General features: G+C 31.3%; 1 protein-coding gene across 29 annotated transcripts in view; it reads right to left on the bottom strand.

Annotated features, from left to right (window-relative positions):
• The window catches only part of LOC134695033 (tensin-3-like), a 189,584-nt gene that overhangs the window by 36,424 nt on the left and 134,778 nt on the right, over positions 1-18,382 (bottom strand). For 27 of the 29 annotated variants that reach the window (XM_063556197.1, XM_063556199.1, XM_063556205.1 and 24 more), the window contains 4 exons: positions 16,047-16,246; positions 14,755-14,823; positions 14,110-14,217; positions 436-645 (listed from right to left, as the gene is read on the bottom strand). In XM_063556197.1, coding sequence (XP_063412267.1) covers positions 436-645; positions 14,110-14,217; positions 14,755-14,823; positions 16,047-16,246 — 587 coding nt within the window. The remainder of the gene's footprint in view (positions 1-435; positions 646-14,109; positions 14,218-14,754; positions 14,824-16,046; positions 16,247-18,382) is intronic. The other 2 variants (XM_063556190.1, XM_063556206.1) reach the window with 1 other exon arrangement.

The following is an 18,382-nucleotide window of genomic DNA, read 5'->3' as shown; positions in this document are numbered from 1 at the left end:
AGATGTGATACTTGGCGAGAAGGACCAACTTCTCTCCCAACCTTTATCATGAAAACTCATGTTTTTAATGTGCATTTATTGATGATGATGAAGATGATAGATATGTGTTGTAAATTGTGGTGATCAAAATAAAAACAAAATAATAAAACAATGTCTTGTTTTTTCAGAATAGTTTTGGATTGTATATACATTTGTATCTAGAAATGATAAAAAAAATCACAATCAAATTATCATAATCTTCACAACAAAGATTTAAAAAAAATAATTAATACAAAGTTGTCAAACTTTTCCCACCCTTTTTAAAACTGAGCAAATCCAATATGCTCAGTAACTCCCCCTATTGTTTACGTACTGTTACAGAAAATACACTTGTGAAATGTTTTCAAGACATTGGTTTATTGTTGAAAACAAACATGCAGGGACTAAAATTAATACCCGAGGAGGCTGAAATACCAGAATCCACGCTTGAAGCCTGGGAGCCATTTTGAAACTGTGTGTTGCCATTTTGTAAAATAGTTGAGTTATCGACAAATTCATGCTGTCGTTTATGAACTGTTGCATATAAGCTGCCATCAACTGGGCCCTCTGCATGTCCGTATGAAATTCGTGATGTTGCATTATGGGACATGGCCATGTCTCGCATATCTGAAAATTAGTAGCTACTACAGAATACAAATAAAAAAACATGCATCTGAATAAGGGTAAAAAAAGGAAATTGTATTCAGTTTATTTTTCACTTAAGGTCAAATAAAGTCTATAACCTTCAGTGGTGAATTCGCCTATTCAGAATCTAAAGAATCCTAGGTAACTTCATTGTAGTACCCAAAAATGAAAATAACATCATGTCATTGGTTGAATTTCCATTGTTTATGACAATTTTAACCAATCACAATGTTTTTTGTGTACACTTTTGAAAATATTACCCAGGATGCACTAGATTCTGGAACAGCAAATTGTCAAACTGAATGCAATTTTAATCAACAAAAATAATACTAGCATCCAGGCAAAAATGTGAATGACAAAATTTAAAGGAATATGATTTTTGTGAACTTGTATATTAACCTGTTTAAAATATCTATTAGATTTTAGAATTTATTCACCCAAATTATTTTTACTTTTTACTTGCTTGATGATGATAATGATGATGGAAGTTTTGAACGACCTTGACTCACTAAACACTTTTTACTTGCTCAACATTATTTTTAAATAATATTGAACTCTTTTCATCAGGTCCATTCCAGAAAACAAGTCCATGTTTAGGTATATCCCCTTTTTCCATTCCATAGAGAGGGTCCCAACTTTTTTTTTAACAAATGCCACAATAAATACACCAAACAATAACAAGGGCAAATTCATGACCATTTTACAAAAGTAATACATTAATTAAGGTGTAAACAGTTAACTATCAACAGATTTAATCATAAAAAATCATTTATCATGTCATAAATCCCTGAATATCTCCTGGAGGCTGACTACACTTTGATGGTGATGTTATTTCATATCAACACAGGGTTCATCAAAAGATGACAGAGGCTTCAAGCATCTTCAGTTTAAACAAAAGCTACTGTATGTTCTATTAATAGATATATATTGTACTTCTGAATCTGTATATTTGTGATCAAAGGTCTTGAATCAAAGTAAACAATTTGACAAACAGAATAATGTGACCAAAGAATAGTCATGGTGACAGCAACAACAAATGGAAGATTTTAATGACCTTGACTGGCTATACAGACCTTGCACGGTCAGTCAGTAACAACAACAAAAGTTACGAGAAAGGAAAGATACAGACAAGACATTTTCAAAGAGGACAACTAGAAAATCAAGATACTGTACAAACCATAAGGACCGGATAAAGAAACAAAAATCCTGGTGTATAAGACCAGAGAAAAGTTGAGAAAGAGCTTTTTGGCTTCAAACTTGAACATCGATGTTAGTTAACATGGTTGAAGGCAAAACTAATTTTACAGATAGGAATTTTCTAAAATTGGGGTTAAACTTTAATAAATTTTTCTTTAACAATCTTTTAATTTTTCTGTAAAATTATATAAAGGGAACCTCTGCATGTTAATGGTAATTCCAAGAGATGCAATAGTTTAAATGCACTTACAATCTTTAGTAAACAGCCTTAATTTTACTGATTATTTTAACAGACCTTTGGAATAAAATTAACCACTGTAACATTCCTCTTCCCCCAGTAGACAATATCATTAGACAATATTACAACATTATGTAAAGTTAATTAACATCTATAATTAACAGACTATACACATAAACAAACACACTTATATGTGTAATCATAGAGTGGATCCTGTGCCAAAATCATCAATTAACGAGCTTTGGCATACACTCATTCTAATTGGTTTCTGAGAGAGAACACTCATAACTTCGTTGAAACATAGGCTTAAAATAACCGCATTTTTTGCGCCTAAGATCTTTTTGTTTGAAGAAAGATGACATTTTTTGCCCACATCTCTTTAGCACCTCATGATGCAAAGTGATCTGACAAATACTATCTTAACTCATACATGTATCATATCAATTAGCCTCAAGTAGAACTCATCAAATCTCAAAATATCTTGTCTCTAGATATCTAAGACAGTTCTCATATCTACTTTTTTTCTCAAAATCATTGAAGTATTTTTTATAGAATCATTTGGCCTAACTTCCAATGCCAGTTTTCATATTCAAATTCCATGCACTATTTAGATGCATCAATTCCAGAAATTTCATCAATTATTTTCTCCTGTTTTTGTCTTCTGATTAACTTCGTTTTAACAGCAATATATAAACGCAATTATTTCTGAATTAGCAGTTTTGTTAAACATGTTAAATCTTATTATTATCCTGGTGAGAAAAGTATCAAAAGGGATATTAACAACATTTTACAAGATTTTTTTACCTGGAGGAATATAAACTGTACAGGTAGACATCCTGATATTTATTCCACTAATTCACATCAGTTACCTCCAAAAAAATATCTACATCCGAAACATAAGAAAGCGTTGACAAAATCCTTCGATAAAAGTAATTCCCAAAACCACTTGTACTTTAAATTAAAATGAATTATTAAATTCCATTTTCTTCCAAAACCACATATTCCTCCTTGAAAAAATAATCTCTATTCCAAAACTTCAATATTCTTCCTCCAAAAAATAATCTCTGACCCAAAGATACTGAAGAATTCAATCAACATCTATCCTCCAACAAAAGTAAGCAAACACATTCACCAGGAATTCCACAACAGCAAGATAACTGGTTTCATCCTAATTATTTAAGGTACCAGTGTAAACATATATTTTACAGAAGTTATACATGATCAGAACAGGTCATCTGAGGAGTAACTTCTGCTATAAACACTATGATATAAACACACTGAGACACACAGCATGAAGATACTATGTATGATTGATCAACTTAATTAATCGCACATGTTTCATATTATCTGGTACCTTAATAATGCAGTATTGTTTCTTAGTGACTGCTCATCATGAAGAGGGCATCAAGTTTGTTCCTGCATTATTTCCACATCAATACAAAGTTAATTATCTCAAAAATTCTAAATATTTTCAGAAGGAGTGCAGAAGGTTGAACCTCCTAAATATTGGTTTATTGAGGGTGTTTACTGCCACTCTCACTCTTAGCTATTTCATGACTGCCAGTCTATACTGGTTAAAAAGGCAGAATATTCCTTAAAGAAGATCTCCTACTAAATTGTCCATATAATGTGGCAGGGGCAAATTCTAGAGGGGGGATCCCCCCCAACAAAAATAAAAAACAAAAATAAGGTTTCCTCAGCTTAATAGAAGAATTTTGAATTAGTTTGTGCCCTCCCTAACCAAAAATCCTTGATTCCTCCTCTCTATAAATGTGGCACTTTTGTTTTACTATTATTGAGAGAATAGTCCAAGACATTGTAACTTTACTAAGAGCCAGCAACATAAGGCAAAACTAATAATGAGCAGTCATTCTAACCCCTGGTGAGCCTCGACTAACAGTTACATCTTTTTGATGGATTTCTCATCTCTGTATCTTCAGAATTAATAGGCTGTGCATCTCTATTGGTATATCTAGACAGGAAACGAAGTATATCTTACACAAAATAATGAAATCATAGGAATTCCAGATTTGGAGGGGGTAAAACATGGAGGATAGTTGTGGTTAGACTGAAACTAAGGAAACATATATCTTACAGAATATAATGAAATTATAGCAACAATCTGGGCAGATGTTTAGGCCATCTTTTGAAATATAGTCATTCATATGAGATATTTCTAGGAAATTAAAATTAAGCAATTGAATAAACCCAAAGAAACCATCAAAAACCAGGGTCACCTGATCAAAATCCTTTTTTTTTAAATCATTAACTTAAAAAAAAGGATTTAGCCTTTCAACATTTGTAAATGCTTCAGTTTTAATCAATTTTCTTAATTTCAAGCACTGAACAAATTTTAAAATTCTCTGCATTACATAAATATTCGAATTCCTAATTGTTATAGTACATTATAAATTAAATAAGCATGGATACTCTTCAAATTAATTTGTTTTAAAACCTCTCTACTTTTATGAGCCTGAAAATGGTGCTTCATTTAATATACCCTGTCATAACTTGTTATGATGAGTTGCAATAAAACTTGATTTTGACACAAATCCTTTTAATTTTTGTTTTATCAAAATTTTGTTTATCCAAAAACACAACACACCACCTCTTCTTCAACTATTCATCTAATTTTCACTCAAGGTGATAAAAAAACAATCAAAACACATGTTAAAAACAGATAAAGCATGTTATGATCAATGAATGTCAGTGCAAGATCTCTGGTTCATGCTTCTGAGGGTCTGTTTCTATAATTACCCATAATCCCATTAAATAACATGTGCCACACGCCACCCCCTGCTGGATTATCTGGTATTTAAGTTCCTAAGTTTTCTGGTAACCATCACCACTGACATGTGACTAGAGGATTCTGGGAATTTTATGGGAACAATAAAATATCATATCAAAAACAGGAAATAAAATGTCAAGGCTGTTAGGCAGCACACTCTTTATATTGATATTTGTATACTGTAGATTCATTGACATTCATGGGATGTCAATTTTCATGGATTTCTAGGGTAAAGATATACCACAAATTTAGATGTTCAACAAAGTGATCTCCATTACTGTGGACTTATTATTATTCGTTGGATACCAATTTTCGTGGGTTTGTGGATACAAGTGAACTACGAATTAAAATGTTCAACGAATAACATATTTTCAATAGGCTTAATTAGTGTACAGAGATTGGCAAAACCACGAAATCAAATATCCACAAATATATGAAATTTTTCAGCAATCCACTAAAATTAATACCCACGAAAATAAATGAATCCACTGTATTCATGCAGACTTTAGCAAAACCATGAATTCAACAAAATAAACTATTTTTCAAAAATTGGTCATGTGGCAAATGTTTCATGCATATTCAAGACAGGGTCAATAAAGCATAGATCCAAAATGTATCTTCTAAATGGTGGTGGCATTTGAAGCACCACTTGAAAATAGTGCAAGTTAGTTTGGGTGTAGAAATTGAACTACCAAAAGGCAATGGACCACTCATTAAAAGGCACTTATTTTAGATAACACAATTATAAAATACGATAACAGAGGTCAAATCAGTGCAGGGTAACTGGGTATGTCCAACTTTAAATCCAACCCAAAACTACATTTTACATTAATTGTTTAGGAAATTGACATCTAGGTACAACTGTATTAGTATTCCCCTTCACCCCATTGTCAATTACATTATCATACAGTATGAATTTAAGGAGAACAATTCCATTTCCATTAAGTTAGTAAGCTACAATTTTTCATATGTATTTTATAATTGCATTAATTTGTCGTTATTTGTGTTAAATTGAGAATGGAAAGGAGGACTGTGTCAAAGAGACAACAACCCAACTAAAGAGCACACCACAGCTGAAGACCATGTAACAGTAACCAATGGGTCTTTAATGTGTGTTTAGAAGTATTTGTTTAACTGTTTAGATGCCTCAGAAATAATCATTACATAAACTGTTTTACTCACACAAATCAAGACAAATTGCTCCAACTATAAAAATGTTAACCAATTCTCTTCTATTTATCATCTTCTTATTTCTAAATTAACCAGAACGTAATACGGATTCAGTCATTATTTTAGTCACACCTGTTTTTTTCTACATACTTATTAACTAAAAAAATCTTTCAGATTCATGTTTTCAGCCTTGTTATTAGAATAGGACAGCTGCCTCTTATCAGAACAGAAGCTTCATCCTTCAAAAGGGTTAGTGATAAAATAGATATCTTATATCCTGTTAAATCAGACCTGAAGATCTTATCTCACCTTAACACTGGTTGGTATTACTTATGTGATATATAAAGTTGTATCATATTTATCTATTAATTAATGAGGAGTTGTTTCCCTTGAACAATGGTCTGTATTACTGAAGTGATCTTTAATGTTGTATCATATTTATCTTTAGAATTATGTATCAATCAATGAGGTTTAAACTCATGATATCTTTATCCATTTTGTACTGAATACACATGACAAATTTGCAGGTGTCTCATATGAGTTATAATTAAAATTGTATAAAGTGGTATAAGAGAGATAACTCTTATTTAATTAGGATAATCAGGTTAATGAAAATTGGTATCAAATGTTATATTCTATTAAATAGACAAATTATGTTCAACTATTATTTATCTACCAACATGGCTACCAAAAGTTGAAAAAGTAAGAAGCAGAGTTATTTCAAATATTCATTTAAGATTTAACATTCTATAATTCAATATTGTCTCTTCTAGTTCTGTTTAGAACAGATCAACTTTGATATGAAACATACAGTTTTTGAGAAAACACAGACATTGCACAATATATCTTTTGTTGGAATATTCCCAAAATACATTGCACAATCAGTTATCTTGCAGAAAACATTTATCTCAATTTAAATACATTTTAAATATGCTGCTTGGATTACAGTCTTTTTTAACATTGACAAGTGGTTAGAATTCTTGGCAGAGAAAAATGAAAACCTGTGAGATTTTACTACCACCAGAGACGATTGCCAAAAAAAGGCATAGCTGTTCACTTAAAATATTTTTCTCTTTAACAGTCTTTTTTATTACCTACTTAAAAGTTTGATCTACACATATAATAGTCATCATTGATTGGAAATTTTATAATTTTAATCTTGCACCACAAAATGAAAGCCCACACACTATATGATCACTTAGTGAATCACACAGCTTTTTCAATGGCATTTTTAAACACTGCCTAATTCTATTACATTGTAACAAACAGTTTAAAGATATATTGTGTGAGTCAAGCACACCTTAAACATTACACAATCAAATACACCCCATTAAATTGATTTAAGTTATCCTTAAATTCTCCAGAATGAATGGTGTAATAGGTATTATGAGTTTAAATTCCATTCAATACCAGTATGACCCAAAATGAATCCTTAGAGCATGAAACCAACAGATGGTGGATTAATTTTCATCAAACATTACACAGTAGTTCTGTGTTACTGAGTTAGTTTTCAATTTAGGTCAGGTCAAAGCAACAAATCATTCATTTTTCAGTGGTGGATCCAGAATTTTCATAGGTAATTGGGCCCACTGACTGCCTAAGAGGAGGCCTGCTTCAGTCATGCTTCAGTGATTCCCTATATAATCAACCATTTTTTTCTTAGAAAGGGGGCCCCTGAAAACCCCTCTAAATCTGCCCCTGTTATTTTCTGAACAGCCATAAGTTGTAAGTTACAATGCAAAGGTGCAATATTCTATAAATATTAGTATTCAGGCTCACTGTATTTCTTGAAAAATTCTGACATTGTATTGCAGGTCCTTTAACTGAAACAAGGTGTGACAATGGACATGTCTGATTGACAGTTTGTATATAAATAATAAAATGTCCACAGGCTGGTCATATAACTAATTCAATTTTCTATACAAATATATGTTTTTCTAAGCATACTCCCAAAGATATAAATATTTATCAACAATTTGTTATCCATAAGTCATCACAAGATTCCTTACAAATTACCATAAGGTAACTGACCTATGGTCATCAGAAACAATTAATAACAGGTCAACAGAAATGGTAAACAAAATATATGAAGTAGGTATTAAATAGTGTATACACAAATTCCAGTTAGTCGTAAAACTCACCATTCATTCGATTTTGCACAGAAGTTACGGGCATCTCTCAGATAAACATCCGAAAAAGTTTTTTTTTTAATGACAACTGTTCCAACAGATATATATAATATCCTGATTTTAAATATCCATGAAATAATGTCAAAATGTTTTTCCAAAATCAATAATTTAATTGATTTTCAACAAATAATATTATGCAACTTCATGCACTGGAAATAAATAATTCCTGGTCACGAATGGGATGCTGATCATAGTTTGATCATTTCCTTTTTCCTATCCTGTCAAATTCCAATCTATTTTTAGAAACTATTCAGGACTCCTACTTGAAAAAAACCTCAATCACTTTATATTTATATAAATAATCCTTTTATAATATATTCTGAATTCCTGCACAATTTATACATAATTAAATGAAATCTTTGTAAATAAAGTTTCACATCAGCAGCCAAAGTTTATTAGATCCAGGGCCAAGTGATGCTATGCCTGAGAGATGATAGCAGCTACTGAATACTAGTGGTTCAGATTAGGAACACAGGTGAGAGAAGATACAGTACTGCAGGGCTATGATCTTCCAGATGCCTCAGCAATTAATGTTGGGGCTTCCAAAGGGAGAAATTTTACTTTGGTCGTAAATCATAAATATTTCCTGTTTGTATACATCAACATCAATGTTTGTTTGCATCTATTATCAATAGATTAACAGGGAAATGTTCATATGTAATAACTACCTTTGACAGATCTTAATTTGTTTCCAACAACATTAGGTTGTACTGTAAAAATTACCTCATTGGAGGTTATACTGTAGAAGTTATTTGATGGGAAATTTATGTTAAGGTTACCCCAATCATAATTGAAGAATATTTCTCAGGAAGCTTTTCATATAGGGTATGAAAGAAAATGGGAAATCTATAAAAAAAAATTAAAAAAAAAACCCTAAAAAATTCCCTTAACCGACCCCCTGCATTCTTGAAGCAGTGATAACACTATGAGAGTGTGCCAGGGATTAACAAGTCCTATTTATTACTTTTGTCTAATTGTGATATACTACACATGTGATTAATTGATTACATTAGTATATTACTTTTGTTAGAACTATTACCATACATACATTGACAGTCAGAAATGAGACATTTTCAAGATAGAAAACTTTAATAAGCTTAATTAACTCTGATTTAAACCATAAAAAAACTTCAAAGTAAAGTCTGTTTTTTGGGATTTTAAACTACATTGTATTCAATAAAATTAAACTAAGTCCAATTTAGTACTTTTAAAACAAGACCTCACCTATAAATAAGATATCTTAATGCTTATAATTTTTGCTTTATTCAGTTTCTACCTATCTATTACATGCTTCGATGATTCCCTAAATAATCAATCAATTTTTTATCACAAAAAGGGGGGAGGTTTGACCCCTTGGACCATCCCCCGAAACAGCCACAGATTGTCCTGATGTCAATAATCTGCAACTGCACTTTAAAAACAGAAAAAAAAACTTTGTAGCAAAAAAAAGTTGTTTATAAATGTATAAACATCTTTACATGCAAAATGCACTGCAAAAGGTCTGAAAAAGTTCAAGCTGATTTTTTGTGGTATGTTAATGTGCTTTCAACTATGTGTGACCCTCCATATAAACAATGACTCAATTGTCACCTCTGGTACAGAGAGATAATTAATACACATACACCTATCTAACTTACTTCATTGATAAATGTTATAAAAAGTTCACTGGTAGACATGTATGACAACAGACATTATTTAGATGTAATTTATTGCAATAAAAAAATACAAACAAGAAAATTGGCCATTTGTAGATTTTTGTTAAACAGATTTGCACCTGAGAAAGGTCCATCGACTTTAGCTTTATGACTTTAGCTTTATTCTAAGGTTTATCAGCTGACCCTTTTTCCTAAGGCATTTGCATTTTCCATTGATGTATGTGGACAATTTTCAGAAAAGACACAGATATTTAATTGGTGTCCCAACCTATGGGTTACTATAATGAATTCTGAAGAACTTTAAAACTATCATAGAATTTAGTACTTAAGACCTTCTTGCAAAACTTTGTCATTTGTTAGAAAGAACGCTGCCTGCAAGATAGAACTGAACACTATTGTAAGTTTAAGAGGATACAATCAGGTTGAATTAACCTACTTTGTACCTCTTTTATCAAATTATTTTGAAAGGTTGTTTGCAACTATGAATTTTTAGTTCAATCAAATTAGAATACAAACATTTCAGAAGCTTGCCAACAATTTTGGATTTTTTGCCTCCATACAAAAATGTTGATAATAAAAATGTGATATGTTCTGACTGTAATGGTTTTCTAATAATCTATAGAAGTTATTAGAATCTATTTGTTGAACAATTTAAATACAGTAGGTATATTTTCACTTTTTCACTGGGTCAATTAAGGTGACTGAACTTATATTCCCAGTTCGTGGAACCATGTTAATACAGAATTCGATTCTATGAATGGTCTGTGTGACTTAAATGCAAAATGTGTGATTCATAGTTTTAGAAGTTTTTATTTGGTTAGATATAATTTACAAAGATTTACAATGCTAAAAATTATTTAGGAGGATAAAAATTGAGTTCTGAATTGATTCATTAAAAATACTTGTGTGGGTTACGTCTTACAAATAGTCTTAAATCCCATTTTTAACTTCCTCACTGGGTCGATTAAGATGACTGAACTTATATTCCCAGATTTTGGAACCATGTTAAGACAGATGTTTGGTCTGTGCGACTTAATTTTAATCTTAAAAAACAGTTCAAGTCTGGCTCTCAGACTTTTGTCAAAAACTGTTTTTGTAAAATTAGTGAATTGTGGTTTTAAATATTTTATTTAGCAATAGATTTCATTTACAAAGTTTTACAATGTTAAAAATTATTTAGGAGGATAAACCTTGAGTTTCTGAATTGATTCATTAAAAATACTTTTGTGGGTAGTCTTACAAATAGTCTTCAATTCCTTTATTAACTTTCTCACTGGGTCAATTAAGGTGACTGAACTTATATTTTCAGATTTTGCAACCATGTTTTAAAAGACAGATGTTTGGTCTGTGCAACTTAATTTTAATCTTGAACAACTGTTCAAGTCTGGCTTTCAGACTTTTGTCAAAAACTGTTCTTGTAAAACTAGTGAATTGTGGTTTTAAATATTTTATTTAGAAATAGATTTCATTTACAAAAATTTACAATGCTAAAAATTATTTAGGAGGATAAAAGTTGAGTTTCTGAATTGATTCATTAAAATTACTTGTGTGGGTATTTCATAAGTCTTACAAATAATCTTACAAATAGTCTTCAATCCCTTTTGAAGATAGTCATATCCATGTAAATGCAGATCTCCATTATGTAAATCTCATTCAGATTTATATACAAATATTCTTAGGTAGACTGACAGAGATGCAGCATTTACAGATCAACTGATACGGGTAAGGAGTGTGTAGGTTATTACATAATCTCTCTTCAGAAAATACATGTGAACAACTTTTAATTCAAGGTTCATTTGCCCACATGAAATAAGTTTTGTCTTGAGTGAGGGGCTTTATCACAAGGACCCAAACCTTAGGGTCTTTGACTTATGATGGTATTCAGTGGCGGATCTAGAAATTTTCATAAAAGGGGACCAACTGATTGCCTGAGGGGGGACCGATCCTGTCACGCTTTAGTGATTCCCTATATAACCAACCAAAATTTTTCTGAAAAAGGGGGGCCCGGGCCCCCTGCATCCCCCCCTAAATCCACATCTGGTATTTTTTGTAGGAAACAGGGCAATAGAGGTATAAATCAATTAATGAAGGCAAGCAAAGAAATAATTAATATACAAAAACTCCTCTCTGTCTATTTGATGATGTAGATGATATCATCTCTCTGTCAGAGCTATGTAATCATGCCTTTAATCACCACCAATGTCTGTATCACTTCAATATCAAATCTTTATCTTATTCACCACCTTGCAATGTGGAAACAACAAAAAATTAAGATGTGCACAAAACATTTTGTAAAACAATAAATAGACTGTTCAGGTGAAAATGTTTCCATGGTGATAATAACTGACAGCAAGTCCACAATATAAAACTATAGGAATTAACAAAATACATGTACAACAAACCAAACCAACCAAAAAGAATAGACTTAATACACTATATATATTAACATTACTGACGAATAAAAAGGAAGGGTTACTTGCAACCACTCAGTCAAAGGTGTGAATATTTAAAATCTAAATTGTTTTAATTGTTTTAGATTTTGAAAAGTGTGAGAAACATTTGTGAATGTTATATACACGAATTTATTTCTTCTACTCTGAAACCAGAGGTGTGCCTTTCAAAGGCAGGATATTCATACAAGAGAAGACAATAGCCATACAAACATACTAATGGTGAACAATTAGTGGTCCAGAAAGCAGCTGATAGCCTGACTAATAGTACTAATATGTGATGGGGATAGTTTTAATTGGTCCACAAACTCAATGCTCCACCCCGAATACCCAATTAAAACCTTTGTTTTACATAAAAATTAAATAAGAATGACATTTATAAAGACAAATTTTAAGAATAAGATTTCATCAGATTTGTATACCTTTATAAATTTTAACAAAATACAAGTTCACAAAATTCAGATGTTTTTTTTTAATTGTTTTAAAGTAACTGTTTTCAAGATGATTTTGTAGAAGTGTATGAACATTATTTAACATTTCCAGAAATACCAAATTTATGATTCATCTGGAAACAGTTGCTTGTAAAACAAAAGGCAATTGTTGTGGTTATGATTGTTATGATTCAAAACTGTAATATGATGTGTTGGACATGAAAACATTTTTGTTTTCAACAATGACATTTTGAATTACATGAAATTTCTTTACAGTTTTGAATCACAGCAGCCATTTAAAAATAAATTCACAGTAATACGCAAATGAATCCAGTTCCGCACTTAATGAATATTATCTGTATTTTTTTTCTATTTTCTCAAATATCTTCAATAATCTGGTATCAACAACATCAAACTACTCAATCAGGGGTTAAAGTGCTAAGGGTGCCAAAACCAGAAGCAGACAAAAAGTTTTGTAAAGGAATATATAGGGAAAAAAATATGTGAAAATCCTAGTAAAATTTGGTAAATTAAATTTATGGCAAACTTTCATGCGTAGTAAAATGACAAGTCAAACTAAAAAATTGAAGCATGTGAAAACTGAATCCATTTGGTTCTTCACAGACATTTCAAAAGTTCAAATCTTATATAAAATAGTTAATATAATTTATGCAAATCAAACATAAGCAATGAAGATACAGTATAAAGATCATGTGACATAATATGTAAACTATCTCATACAAAACTTACCTTTTTGTTTTAGTATAAAAAGCGGCACTATTCTAAATGCAAAATGTCGGAAAGAAGGTGACAATGCTAAAAGATCAACGAAATCTGACTACAAATGAAAAAGTCAATTATGACATGCATTCCATGTTTGTCCTTGACCTCGACCTTGAAAGAGGCTTCCAAATTTTCTGATTCAGAATATTCAGAATACTGGCAAGAGTTTTTTTTAGAGTAAATACTCAAGATGACCAGAATGACCTTTAACAAAAGTCAAAGGTCATCTCCAAAGAGTTAGAAACAAACTGGAAAAGCTAAATGTGAAATTTTCCTGTATGTTAAATTTTTTTCACCACCAAACACCAATCAAATACATGTATTAAACGACTAATTCTAAATTTATACGAATATTTGACAACCATGCAAAATTTTAGTTTATTTCATTATTGAGCAGACTACTGTAGCTAGGTAACCAGATAAATTTCCCATCATGCTTTGTCAACTCTATTAATAAAGATACACCCAGCCTGCTGCCAAATATACAAATGTGGTGTAATAACTGTAGTAAGTATATATTATAAATAGAGTGCATTAATACTTACCATCCACAGACATTCCCCCGGCACGGAGGAAATTCTCGTAAGATTCTGAGCGTTTGAGTCCGTCTTCATCTATAACTGGCACTGTTACGTCTGATTTAAAATCATGTACTGAAAAAAAGGAAAGTTTACACTAAATAGCCTGTTGTGTTTATAAATAAACAGCAAAAGTATAAATTTTAGGTTAATCCAATTTTATGCAAGTCACAATGAGTTATAAGTTTTTAGTTTCAAGCTTTATAATGTTATGAAATGTAATCTACTTGAACATAGTATTTCAAGGGGACTATTTTTTGCAATTGTTTTTTTTTACGTCAGGTTTTGTTTGCAGTTTGGCCTGAAATGGGGCAGTTTAATCATTGCTGTATTCATTCTGGTGTTTCTTGGCATTGTGTAAAACATTGAAATGAACAGCCAAAAGCTAATGAGCCAACTTTCCAACATGTCTAAATGAAGTGGATTAAAGCAGATTCAGTTGTTGCAGCTTGCAAGGTCTATAAACATTCCAGAACATGATCCATAACTTCTTTGAATCGACAAATCAAATCTTTTCCTTTAAAACTCTCGGTATCATTTTCTATAAATTATCATAATTTGTTTTTTTGTAAACTGTGTCATATAGACCCTTGCTTAATTATCTCCACTTACCTAATACTCTACTGTCCTGACTTTTACCAAATACAAACTCAACCTTCCCTATCCTTGGAAAACGAGGATCTGAAAAACCAAATAATATGTTTACAAAATCCACTACTTGAGAAACTAATTTTCGGTCATAACAATGGTTGATATATCAGTAGACAAGTACATATTTGTTTTTTTTGTTCATTTTTTTACATAAATAAGGCAATTAGTTTTCTCGTTTGAATTGTTTTACATTGTCTTATCAGGGCCTTTTATAGCGGACTATGCGGTATGGGCTTTGCTCATTGTTGAAGGCCGTACGGTGACCTATAGTCGTTAATGTCTGTGTCATTTTGGTCTTTTGTGGATAGTTGTCTCATTGGCAATCATACCACATCTTCTTTTTTATAAGGTCTGAATTTATCAGGTAAAAGGGACTTTACCCTTTTAGAATTTTACCTTGCAGTTCAATACTTTCTGTTTTTACATGTAGTTTTGTACTGAAATAAAGCTCAAAATTGTAGAGCAAAATGAATCATAAATAAAATGATGAGAGAGGTTGGGACCCTCTGTCTGTTTTTAAGAATACTGTAAACCAACTCATTTTCGCGGATACTTTATTTTGCGTTTTCCCCTTTGAAAACTATTTCGCGGCTATTTAATTTCGCGATTTTCTAATATCTGGATATAGTTTAATAAGGAAAGATCTAAGTTTTACATATTCGCGACGATTTATATTCGCGTTAATTTTCTACTCGCGAATGTTGCGAAAATAAATCGCTCGCAAAAATAAGTTGGTTTACAGTATGCAATCCCATTTATTAGGGTATCCATTTGTCTCTTTTTGTAACATCTAGATATGAATTAATTGAAATTGATATGTCTACTTTTTGATATGTTTCAGATTGTAAACTTTCTTTAGCCTCGTTCAATTTATTTTTAGCAAACAAAACATTCATATTATCATATTTTTTTTTTCATTATCGGTGACCTATGTTTTTTATTGGCTCATTCATTGAAGCTATATTCAAGCTTTTCATATTACAGTTTTGGACCAATTGTCACAGAACATTTTTTTGATATTCCGAAAAAAATATGTCAATACCTCTTTTTTCCCTATCATTTAATTCAAAAATGGTCCCTTTTACATACCTGTTTAAAAGTAAAATTTTGAGCTTAAATGGTCCGTGACCCCCTATTTTTTTTGACCAATTTGATTCATTTTCTTTAAAGAATCAAATAACCAAAAATATGGCACTTCTGATAGAAACTTCGAATAGGCCCGAACCACCTAAAGAAAACAGATATAAACATACCATCTTTAGCTTCATCCAATTCATTTTTAGCAAACAAAACATTCATATTAGAAATTGCACATGTATGGAATTGGGTGGTCCATATAGGTTCTCGGCCTCCGGAATTATGTTTATGAAAACATTTAATCATAATGTCCCCACGCAGTGGAATTCCTGGTGATATTGATATACACACTTTTTGCATCTGGTCTGTAACATTGCTGAAAAAAAAAGATTATTTCAAATATATAAGAATTAGGATGGGATTTTTGATTTGTACATGTATATATATTATCAAAACGACTTGCAAAAGAACAAAAAGGGGTTGGAATCCCACTTCTTTTTTGGGACAACCAATGCATTTAAATGGGGACAATGTATATGGAACCCCTTTGTCCTGGATTAGGAACCCCCCTTTTTAAAATGGCTGGAACCGCCCCAGAATGTTAAGTCGTTTATATTATAGATGCTTCATAAGTTATGAGTCTTAAACTTTAAAGTTACTTAACTCACCGTCATTTTCATTTTCATATGTGATCAAATATTGAATGAACCTACACAAAACTATTTGACGTGCACATCACTGTCCAATTTACAGTAACTTTAAAAGAGATTTTGACAAAAAACAAATTAAATCTATCAATGGGACAAGATCAGATAGAATTTCATTGCTTAAGTTATTTGTCCTCAGATAATGAAGATCTTGTGAATTTCTCCCAGGGATCGAATTGCAGATTCAAATTTCAGCCTTTTAACAAACAAATTATGTAAGGATAATTGAATCTAGGCCATGCATGAACCCTACATTTGGTAAAAACTATTAAATACTTTTTTTTGCATTGCAACTGATTTAATGAGTCAAAATGAGATATGACAATACTATCAAATAACATTTTCAGAAGAAAAAACAAATTAAACAGATCATCTCAACATTGTTTGTTTAAACTTACTAAAAACCCTCATTCAAAGGTTTGATAGTGATCTATTTAAAGTACATGATGGGTAAAGTTTCTGGATTAACCTTCAACAGGTGCACTCAAAACACAGTTTAAAATGCAAGATAAATAACGAACAAGAGCACCATACCAAATTGAAACACAAGGTCTTATAATAACAGGGTTGAGTTCAATACTGTAGTAGCTATTTAGCGGCTATGTAGCTGCTATCAATATATTTGTAGCAACTAGTCTATAGCTACATGCTCAATAGTCAAATCTATGTAGCACTACCTATAGCAGCTACAATATTGAACACAGCCAAGAACAGCCAAAACAGTATAAGGTCCAGGTAGACTGAGAGAGTTTGCACTTATTTTATTTGCCCCATTTATAAGGCTAAATGAAGTCATAGGTCAAGGTAGCCTAAGGAAGTCTACACTCAGTTTAATAACTTCATTTATAAGGCCTAATACATAATGAATGTGGGCCCCAAAGCACAAGGGTCTAACAGAACAGCAACAACAGACATAGGTCAAGGTAGCTCGAGGGAGTTTAAATTTAGTTTTAGTGCAACTAAATCATTCATTAAGTAAAAATTTAAAGGGAAAGGTGTTTCAACTAGAAATTTTTCTGTAATAAAAAAAATAAGTTTCTAAATGAAAAATCTATAGATTAGAGTATGCAGCCATCATCAATGAGGAAAACGTTTAACCGACACTGTATGTTAAACTTCAACTGTTTGGTTTAGAGTGTTAATTCCTTCAGGCATATACATTTTGTTCTAATTAATTGTACTTCTAACTAAATCAAATAAATATGAGTCAGCCTCCTTTATTCTTCCTCCACATTTGACTGATGTACCAGTAACAAATGTAGATCAGACTGCAGTGGTTTATGTTAGTCTTTGATTATTGGTATCAAAGTAAGTTACGTTAGATAATAATATCTAAATAAAGCCAACAAAAGACATAAAACTGCTCCCCTGTTAATGAAAACAGATAAGACTTGTAGCCTGTACTTTCTCTATACTGGTAGATTGGAATCGTAATTAACAATTATAAAGTATATGGACAATTCTTTTTTTTTAAGTTTCTGACATAAAACTGATAGATTTAAGGGAGAAGTTACCGTTTAACTTCATTGGGGGTTATGTTTGTTTTTAGTAAAAAAAAAATCACTTAAAGGGAGAACATAGCAATTTAGTTTTTTTCGACGCTATGAATCAAATTATTTTTTCCAAAATAAAACTATAAGGTATGGGTAAAAGCTGGATTCAGTATATTTTTAAAGAAAAAAACCATAACCCCCTCTTGAAGTTAAATAGTTGCTCCCTAAGGAACCTGTCCTTCTGCCACTAAAATCTTATTTGAAGATAGGATCATTGAAAAGTCTGCAACCTCCCATATAATTAAGAAAATA

This window comes from Mytilus trossulus, chromosome 13 (assembly GCF_036588685.1).
Source record: "Mytilus trossulus isolate FHL-02 chromosome 13, PNRI_Mtr1.1.1.hap1, whole genome shotgun sequence".
NCBI classification, from domain to species: Eukaryota; Metazoa; Mollusca; class Bivalvia; order Mytilida; family Mytilidae; genus Mytilus; species Mytilus trossulus.
Note: the sequence above shows the minus strand (reverse complement) of the source record. Positions and strands in the feature narration are given on the sequence as shown.